We start from the raw sequence: 10,884 nt of genomic DNA, 5'->3' as shown, positions 1-10,884 counted from the left end.
CTGCATTATAAATCTGTATTCAGAACTCAATCTTTTTTCTAACGCTATTATAAACCACAATTCTACGACAAATTATTGACGCAGACGAATAGGGTTTCATCATAATCTGCACTAAAAATCTGCATTACAAATTCTAATAGTGCCGCAAAATATACACCTCCCACTGTTCAACACGTGATACACAATCTGCACAAAAAATCTGTTTTCTGAATTCAAACTGTTATGCGCGTCTGCATATAACACTAACCGTTTGATAGATAGTATTAAAATTGCTTGAGGTGAGATCGTTTAACAAGTCTGATTAACAAGTGGTGACCGGTTGATGATAGATCTATATGTACTTAGTTTCTATTTTATGTTCATATTAAGTTAAATTTGAATCAGTCAATACTGATTGTTAAATAGTTCTGACACAAAACTATAAGCATATTCTGTGTCAGAACTTCAAAATAATCGATCAAATATATGACATTTTCTTTTTGGAAAACAACAACAACATTACAGTGAACACTTCGGGAAATCTTTCAAATCCTTCATTTTTGGCGATATTTGTAGGTATATCAAACCTTTTTCAAATCACTCAAATGTTTTCTGCTTTATGTAATTTTAAGTTATGTGTCTGATGGCATTCATTATCAATAAGATGACATTCAAAATGTGATGTCAATGCTATACGGATAAACTATTTCGGATAAAACTTAAAAGCCAAGCCAAAGATCTATCAATAAACAATGATTTGTGCCATCACAAGTTCTCTTCATTATCGCGGCCCCGAAATTTTATTCAAGAGAATATTGGCAAAAACTCGTATCTTTTCAAGTGATTATTGCCTGCATATCTCTTTTGTTCCTTTTACTAATGATGCTATTGGTTATCGCTATGTGTTTAATGGGTGTCAGACAATTTACCCCAAGACAATTCACCCCAAGACAATTCACCCCCTGGACAATTCACCCCCAGAATTTGATTTCCTTGGACAATTCACCCCCAAAGACCATACATGCCATACGTCTCGGATTGTCCGGGACAGTCCCGAAAATGAAGAACTTGTCCCGCTGTCCCGGAAATATGTCAAATGTCCCGGAATTTACAAAATCCATAGATACATATACCTTATCTTAGGCTTAACTGTATTTCGAATCTGTGTATATCTGCAGCGTCTCCATGACAATGCCTACCCGAATAGGCAGACTACGCTACCTGTCAAAATCGATCAATTAACAGGTGTCCTGTTATCATATTGATCGTCTCACGTTCGCGGTCAAACCAAAATGGCGGCATTCATTATTTCCCGCTGCGTAAGGGCAAATGATAGTTGTTCACACATCTGAAGTCCAACATCGCTGAGTAAAAAATAAAAGTAGTTTATGTTATGTAGGTAATGTGTGACTGTCTGGATTTTAAGTTGACGATCTACCGGTACTGCTTTGTTGTATTTGTTTTATTGTGATTGGTTGTATGTATTGTGAATTGATTTGAGTTGACGATCTAACGGTACTGTATTGTTGTATTTTATATTATATAAATGTAATAAATGAATAAAGGCGTATCAACAACTACGCGTTACACACCGGTCTTAATAACAATAACGCAGTGACGTCACCATCTATGTTTAGATCGCATACACTGAAAACACGTGGCTTGTATCTAGTAACGGAAGTAGTAATGTTGAATTTGACATTAATAGATCAAGTGTATTTCGGATAGGCTTTCGAACTTTTGCAATTAACGATGCGAAACAAAAAAAAAAACTACCAAAAATGCATATGTCTATAAATACCGCTACTTTTTATACATGTCCCGGAAAATCGGCAAAAGTCCCGGACAATTTAACTCAATGTCCCGGAATTGGTCTGAAAAATTATGGCATGTATGCCAAAGACTATTCAACCCCATATTTTTGTATGAGATTTTATTGTCATTTGCTTTTGTCATATTTGAAAATAAGTTGTGAGCAGATGTTTGGGGGTTATAATTTTGACTTGGCAGCACAATTTTGGCGTGAAAAGAATAAATGTAGTATGTAAATGAAAGATGACATTGTGATTTTTGTTAAATGCAATTCAACCTACGTCTTTTTCTATAAACTGTGTTACAACATGTAAAATTGAAATGAATTAAGTATTTTGTATCATATTTGTGCATTTGTTTTAAATAATATTAGGTTACTATTTTATTATTAGTACATTGTCAAATATTGAAGATGATTAATTAGTTTCATTGAATTCTTATAATTTTACATTATCACAATCACTTATTTATTCATGTTAGATAGGATAATTCATTAAATAAAATACAATTGTTTTATTGATAAGAAAACCTGAAAGAAAGGAAATTTAATCTGGTTGGGAGCGTGCCATAAATGGTATTGCAATCAAGCATTCACACCCCTGAGGTAGTTGCAATAATTCAACTCTCAGCTTTATAACCCAAAGGGTTGCTGAGAGCTGCCATAGCAAGAATTATCAAAGGCTCTGGGAGTAATTTTATATGGACTATTCACTAATCTCAGGAGGCTTTATCAAAGTGTCAACATGGGACAGTAAGGCTTAATTTTAGTAGCTTGTGCCATAATGTTTTTTTACTGCATAAACACTAAATAACAAATTATGGAACGAAAATCATCAGAAATGCACTTTATTTTTTAGGAGTCTACTTTTGATCTTAATATACAGTTTGTGTGAAAGCTTTATATTTATTTGTTATGTTTTCAATAAATTGTATGCAACAAACCCAAGATAGTTGCAGCATATATCACATGCAAATTCATCACATGAAAATAACTTGTAATTAAAAGCATTTTGGTTGGTATAATACATGTACCTGTTATGAAAGGTTTTTTCATAGGTAGGAACCTATATACTCGAGAAAAAGATAAACATGTATAGATGTATCATCAATAAAACAAATATGAATAAATATTTTTTTTTTTTTTTTTAGGTATTGAAAAAACATTGAAATTTGGCACAATGAGGCCGGACCTACAGCAGAAAATCACTAAAAACTATCGAGCAATAAAAAAGGATATTGATGCTAAAGATTTACTCGATATATTTATTGAGGAAAATGTCTTTGACTTCAAAGATAAAGACGAAATAGAAGGATGGAATCCTAATACTCAGGAAAATAGAAATAGTTGCTTTATACAAAAAATTCTGCAGAAAGGGGATAATGCATACACAGTATTCATAGATGCATTGAAAGAACACGGGCTTCAACATTTAGTGGACCTGCTTGAAAGTACCCGAGTGGATCTACCAAATCAAGGTATTTGTTTTAATTCAGTTCTGAAGACATATATATTTAATTATTAAAACTATTTGTGAAAAGAGAGTTTGCATATAGGAAGAATGTTGTAGTGACATTGTGCTTCCAAATTTAGCAGTCCTGCTAGAAAATATCTTTTAGCATTGACCATACACATGTATCAAGGTATTTGTAGTGAAAGACTTTGGATCTGGGTCACATGTGTTCAATAACTGGGTCACCAGCTCAAATCATGGAAGAACTTTGACCCTTATTATGTGAGAAAACTCGATTAATATTTAATATAGGTTTTACACAGTTGCTGCCCTTTGACTGCAATGTTATTCTTGATAATTCAGTTAACTTGCATGTGTGTATTATTTGTATGTTTGTGTTATTTGCGGTTCAATCAATTCTTTGCCCCATTTCAATAACAATAACAACCATAACAGAACTGCATCATAAAACAACTGACTTGCTACCTCAAAGGTTTAGGTCACATTTAGAGGTGAGGAGTCAAATGAGTTGAAATTCCTCTCTCAGCCATAACTTTGCAATTTATTGATGCCTTTAAAAATCACTGCAATTCTTCGTAGGACGTATTTTTGTGTGTTAAAATTGTTTCCCTATCCCCCTTCCTCAAAATTTTCCATAAAACAGCTTATTTGGACTTGAACTTTGTCATTCATCATACTATTTCAAGATAACTCACCACAAATGACAACCATCAGGCTGCAGCATTTCCATAGTAAAATTTGTCCACCTTCCTCAGAGGTCAAGGCTACACTTAGAGGTCAAAGGTAACATTCAGCTGCGCAATTGCTTGCCAGTCTGTAATTTTTTTGGAAGAAACCAACATTTACCGGTACATTTAAAAATAATTCATTTTCTTAATTGACAGGCGATGCAGCAGATCCATACGCATGGCTGCAGGAAATCCCAGAAAGAATTCGCCTTCGACGTCTAACAGATCGCGACATGAGCAGACTGGCGCAAGGGGTGGGCAAAGACTGGGAGCTAGCAGCCATGGAGCTGGGACTGTCCAAGGTTGAGGTTGACCACTGTAAGATGGAGAATCCCACCCCAGTGATGCAGATGTACTCCGCCATGCACAAATGGCGCAACAGGAGGCCAGAGGAGGCTCACCTCACTAGATGGATTGAGGCCTTGAAAAATTGTAGTTCTACTACAATTGACACAGACACGATGAAAAAGGTGGCGAGGCAAATGTGTGAATCTTAATGCATGTTGAAAAAACATACTAGGATTCAGTTTTTCATATAGTGTTGTATTGAAAGTTAAATTTTGTTTGACCAATCAAAGGTCAGCGAGGAATGCCAAGTCGTTATGAATATGAATTTTTTGTTATGCCCCCGGATCGAATGATTCGGGGTATATTGTTTTTGGCCTGTCTGTCTGTCTGTTATTGTATGTGTGTGTCGGTGTGTCTGTCACTTAAAACTTTAACCTTGGTCATAACTTTTGCAATATTGAAGATAGAAACTTGATATTTGGCATGCATGTGTATCTCATGGAGCTGCACATTTTGTGTGTTGAAAGGTCAAGGTCATCCTTCAAGGTCATAGGTCAAATATATGGCTTCAAAGCGGCGCAATAGGGGGCATTGTGTTTCTGACAAACACATCTCTTGTTAAAAAATGTTGACCCTAAAATTTATATTTTTGACAGATTTATTTGCAACTGTGTCTGAAAAATTGTTTCAATATATTGACTAACATCATGGCCCTGCTCTGAACAGAGTTGTGTTTGGTAAAAGAAAAACACAGCCAATATGAAAGAAAAAGTTTGTTAGTGCCTCAGTTTTAAAACATACATCATTACTTGTTAGATATATCATGAATTGAGTTTTCATATGGAATGTTACACCAATATTATTTACTACTATTTCATCACTGTCTTTTTTACCATTATTGACATTTTTTTCTGCAAATTTCAGTTGTTTTAGGATAAAGAATGAGGCGATGTTTTGTATATCTTTTGTTTGTTTATATTTGTAATTTTTATGAAAATGTCAAACTTTGAATTTTGATTGTTATGTTTGTTATATGCTCCTTTTAAAGGATTTTCATAGTTCAAGGTTTCAAATGTAGAAAAACTTTCCTGTGCAGATGATGTTAAGGATGAGGGGGCAATATTGCTAAGGTTCAGTAATATTGAATACCACTTGTTAGGGCGAAACGACCAAGGGCGAAACCATTCAGGGTGACTTATGGCGAACAGGTTTTAGCAGTGATAATTTTAGAAATCAAAAGTATGAGTCCCATGGACTCGTAGGTTTTAAATCTTTGGGTCCCAGAGAAAAAGTATGGGTCCCTTCTATATGCTGAAGAAAAACAGTGGATCAGGGTATTCCAACATTTTAATGACATAACATGGCTATCTAGTCGCAATTTAACAGGAAACTTTAAAAGGCAACTCAACAGTTTTATGACTAGATTATTATCAAGACTTAAACAGGCAATTAAACAGGAAACTTTAGAGTCGGTAACGACAGATATGAACGGGTAGCAACAGATTTTTACAAAAAAAATGTTTGAATAAAATATGCAAAACTGTCTTTGTTTGTGTTTGTGCACTTTTACATTCAATTTACATTGTAGCTTACGTTGGGCTGTTGACCACATAACAGATAGCTGGTAAAGGGAGGTGTCAACGATGTTTTTCGCGGGTAACAGTGATGCAATACATGTAACTGTCTATGCAAACTAACTAGCTAAGATTTTCGACATATAAATTATTTTCCTTTGTGAGCTTGAACATAAATCAACATAGTAAAATCGTTGACATGGTTCTATTTTGCCAATTTTTAAATTTATTTTGTCAGTTCAAATTTTACGGACACAATTCTTCTATTTTTAAGATAATTTTTAAATTATAATCTTAAATCTACCATTTATAATCTTAATTCTACCTATTTGTTACCTGTTGATCCGAATACACATCACACATGTATTTAACAACCTGATAAATATCATAAAACCTGGCATAGGTGCAGGTGTGCTAGACAATGGCTTCATTCGATAATGACGGGGTCGGAGTAATTAAAGAAAACAACATGTGTTTAATGCATTAACGATGTGTTACTAGTATCACAACAGGAACAAGTGTATTATGTCAATTAGGATAATCAAAGTGCTGAAGGCACTGAATTTGTTCGCTGTTGTATAATCTTTGACGCAACTCAGTTTTCTAAATTATATTATAGCTTTTTATATCGCAAGTTTGAAAAGACTACAACCAATTCAAATTTATAAAGAGTGTGTCTTAAAGCACAGGTCAAGATGTGTTTGTTTTTTTCCAAATCATTGATACAGCTTATGATCAGTGTGCACAGGCTAATCTTATTTGACATGCATTCAGCCCCATTTTCCCTGAAAGCAGCCAATATGGACAGATTTCAATGATTAACACTAGACTGTACAACGTTGTCTTACAAGCTGTTAAATACTTTTGAATACATCGACACTATGTAGTGTACCAGTGGGAACTATAAACAGGCAGATGTGGTGGTTAGAGCAGACGCTTTTAGCATTCGTCGTCTGCTTAATTTTACTGCAGTTTTCCACACATGCAGTCACGGGTTACTATTCCTAGCGTAGTTAAGCCCATACTGATTTGCAAAATTGCCTCTACATTATTTGTGAGCTAAGGCTCACAAATCAAAATTGTTATGAAATTTGCAAACACGTTATAAATAGGCATTTCTGCAACAGAAAAATGATGATGATGCTTATTATTATGATGATAATTATTCATGTACTGACGATTATTATGATGATGATGGTGATTATAATGATGAATGATGATGATGATTATTATGATGATGATTATGATGATGATGTAATTGAACTTATTAATAAAATGAACAATTTGTGTGCAGTAAATACGATACTGTAGTGTATTGTTAAGACGTGTGTATTCCTTATTGTTATCACTTTAAAGTTATCCAAATATATGTAATAGAAATAAATTTATAGTTCTTTTATTTTGAAAGCCGTCTCAGACTCTTCTATCTAGTCTATAATAAACAAGAGAATCTTTGTTCAATGGAATAATCTTCAATAAAGATAATATAATACAGTATTACTGTAATGAACAATATTCCATAGTTTTAAAGAGAATCGACCAACATATATTCAACGATTTATTCAAATTAAAAATGGGGCCGAAAAAGCCTGGTACTTGGGCCAATGAGCCTGAAATTGGGGCCGAATGAGCTTGAAAAAAGAACTGGGCCAAAAGAGCCAACAACCTTATTGATTGCGCAATAGTAAAATGGCAGCCATTTTCAGTCGGTTTGCAAGTTTTTTGGTCTTAGATTATTTTTTCTCCGTTCACGAAATATTACTATAGCTTATTAAGGAAAAATGCCCCGCCACCTTGGCGGCCATGTTTTCAACCAACCGGAACCATTTTCAAACTCGTCCAAGATATCATTGGGACAAATCTGACCATGAAGATCGGACAATAAATGTGGCCTCTAGAGTGTTATTAAGGATTTACTATAGCCATATAAGGAAAAAATGCACCGCCCCTTGGTAGCCATGTTTTTTTTACCAAATTTCATGAAGATTGGACAATAAATGTGGCCTCTAGAGTGTTAACAAGGTTTTTTCTATAGCCATATAAGGAAAAATGCCCCTCCCCTGGCGGCCGTGTTTTTCAACCAACTCGCATCATTTTCAAACTCGTCCAAGATATTTTTGGGATGAATCTTCTGACCAAGTTTCATGAAGATCGGACTACAAATGTGGCCTCTAGAGTGTTAACAAGATTTTACTATAGCCTTAAATAGTCATATAAGGAAAAATGCCCCGCCCCTTGGCAGCCATGTTTTTCAAGCAAACGTAACCATTTTCGAACTCATCCAAGATATCGTTGAGACCAATCTTTTGACCAAATTTCATGAAGATTTGACAATAAATATGGCCTCTAGAGTATAGCAGGACAAAAGGCGATCACAAAAGCTCACAATGAGCACATTATGCTCAGGCGAGCTAAAAAATAGCATTCTCCTACCAGAGTTGTCGTTCGTGCCTCAATATACATGAACCACAGTGTAAGAGAGTGAAAAAATAGCTGACAACCGATTTAGCGTTAAAATTCCCGGGAATGTTTAAGTATCAGACCCAGGGTACATGTAAGTAGTACCCGAGCCGACAATGACCAATCGAGCTACACTAAGGCATTAAATTTTAAAAGCTTGTGCCATGACTTTTTTAACTGCATAAGTACTAAATGGCACATGGTGGTAGGAGAATGTAGGAAATGTACTTTATTTTGTAGGATTTTTCTGTTGATCTTAATATACAATTTGTGTGAAAGCTTAATATGTTATTTGTACATAATGTTTTCAATAAATTGTATGCAACAAACCCGTGATAGTTACAGATAGTTACAGTATAAATCACATGCAAATTCATCACATAAAAATAACTTTTAATTAAAAGCATTTTGGTTAGTTTAATACCTGCTATATTTTATAACATCACCTGCTAATTAAGTTACAACCTTATAACAACAGACCAATTGCCTAAACAATTCGCCCTTTATTAAGAGACCACCTGTGTTGAGAGGTTAAAATCCACAATCCTCAGTCACTGAAGACAGGGTTGACTGTATGATGTGAAACATATATATATATACATGTAGCACATATAATATATGAATACATAAATTTTGTCTTTCCGTCCGTCTGGCACTTTTGTGTCCGGAGCCATATCTTGGAAGTGCTTTGGCGGATTTCATTGAAACTTGGTATGAGTATATATATGGATAAGAGGATGATGCACACCAAATGGCATTGTACACCATCTGTTAATAACGGATTTATGGCCCTTTGTATCTTGAAATAATGCTTTTTTTGTGTCCGGAGCCGTATCTTGGAAATCCTTTGGCGGATTTCATTGAAACTTGGTATGAGTATATATATGGATAAGAGGATGATGCACGCCAAATGGCATTGTACACCATTGGATAATAACAGAGTTATGGCCCTTTGTATCTTGAAATAATGTTTTTTGTGTCCGGAGCCATATCTTGGAAGTGCATTGACGGATTTCATTGACATTGGTATGAGTATAGATATGGATAAGAGGATGATGCATGTTGGCGTTGTCCATCAGTCCAGAAAACTTTTGTGTCCAGAAGTATATTGGCGGGCAATATCAATTCAACGAATTTGCTTGTTTTTCAGGTATTGAAAATACAATGAGCACAATGAGGCACGACCTAAAGCAGAAAATCACTAAAAACTATCAAGCAATAAAAAAGGATATTGAAGCTAAAGATTTGCTTGATATATTTATTGAGAAACATGTCTTTGACTTCAAAGATAAAGACGAAATAGAGGGGTGGAATCCTAATATTCAGGAAAAAAGAAATAGTTGCTTTATACAAAAAATTCTTCAGAAAGGTGATAATGCATACACAGTATTCATAGATGCATTGAAAGAACACGGCCTTCAACATTTAGTGGACCTGCTTGAAAATACCCTAGTGGATCCACCAAATCAAGGTATTTGTTTTAATTATTAAAGTTATGAAGATATATGTTACATTTTGAAAACTATTTGTTTAAAGAGAATTTGCATGGAAAGAATGTTGTGACATTGTGCTTCTAAATTTAGCTGTCCTGCTAGAAAATATATTTTATCATTGACAACATCAAGTTTGTATTGAAAGACTGCGGATCTGGGTCAAATGTGTTCAAAAACTGGGTCACCAGCTCATATCATATAAAACTTTGATCCTTATGGTTATGTTACATGTGAGACAACTCGATTAATATCAAATAAAGGGTTTGACACAGTTGCTACCCTTTGACTGCAATGTTATTCTTGATAATTCAGTTTACTTGCATGTGTGTATTATTTATATGTTTGTGTTACTTGCGGTTCAATCAATTCAATGCCCCATTTCGAAGAACAGGATATTTAGCAGTCACATTGTAGGTCTTTGAAAAATTACCTCAACCATAATTTGTCTAAATCTGTCATATATTGATGGATTTTTTATGTAATTTTGCACAAATGTCCAGCATCATTATACGATGTGTCGTGTGTGGCATATGTCTCCCTCCCACAAAAAGTAAACCATAATGAAACAACATGACCTTTTAATAACAGTCTCCCTAACACAAAGGTACAGGTTAGCATCAAGCTCCAAAGTCATATTTATGCCCCCCTTCGAAGAAGAGGGGTATATTGTTTTGCTCATGTCGGTCGGTCGGTCCGTCGGTCATTCCACCAGATGGTTTCTGGATGATAACTCAAGATTGCTTACGCCTAGGATCATGAAACTTCATAGGTACATTGATCATGACTGGCAGATGACCCCTATTGATTTTCAGGTCACTAGGTCAAAGGTCAAGGTCACAGTGACTAAAATCACTAAAATGGTTTCTGGATGATAACTCAAGAATGCTTACGCCTAGGATTATGAAACTTTATAGGAACATTGATCATGACTGGAAGATGTCCACTATTGATTTTCAGGTCACTAGCTCAAAGGTCAAGGTCACAGTGACTCAAAACAATAAAATGGTTTCCGTATGATAACTCAAGATTGCTTACGCCTAGGATCATGAAACTTCATAGGTACATTGATTATGACTGG

At 34.8% G+C, this 10,884-nt stretch overlaps 1 protein-coding gene across 2 annotated transcripts in view; it reads left to right on the top strand.

Moving 5' to 3' along the window:
• Positions 1–432: 432 nt before the first annotated feature.
• The window catches only part of LOC127832475 (death domain-containing protein CRADD-like), a 41,471-nt gene continuing 31,019 nt past the window's right edge, over positions 433–10,884 (top strand). The window contains exons 1-3 of one of the 2 annotated variants that reach the window (XM_052357979.1): positions 433–555; positions 2,941–3,267; positions 4,148–5,784. In XM_052357979.1, coding sequence (XP_052213939.1) covers positions 2,970–3,267; positions 4,148–4,488 — 639 coding nt within the window. In that variant the 5' untranslated portion in view covers positions 433–555; positions 2,941–2,969 and the 3' untranslated portion in view covers positions 4,489–5,784. Of the gene's footprint in view, positions 556–2,940; positions 3,268–4,147; positions 5,785–10,884 lie in introns of those variants that run through there. The other variant, XM_052357977.1, reaches the window with a different exon arrangement.

The sequence above is a fragment of the Dreissena polymorpha genome, chromosome 5 (assembly GCF_020536995.1).
Source record: "Dreissena polymorpha isolate Duluth1 chromosome 5, UMN_Dpol_1.0, whole genome shotgun sequence".
NCBI classification, from domain to species: Eukaryota; Metazoa; Mollusca; class Bivalvia; order Myida; family Dreissenidae; genus Dreissena; species Dreissena polymorpha.
This window is presented reverse-complemented; position numbering and strand designations above follow the sequence as displayed.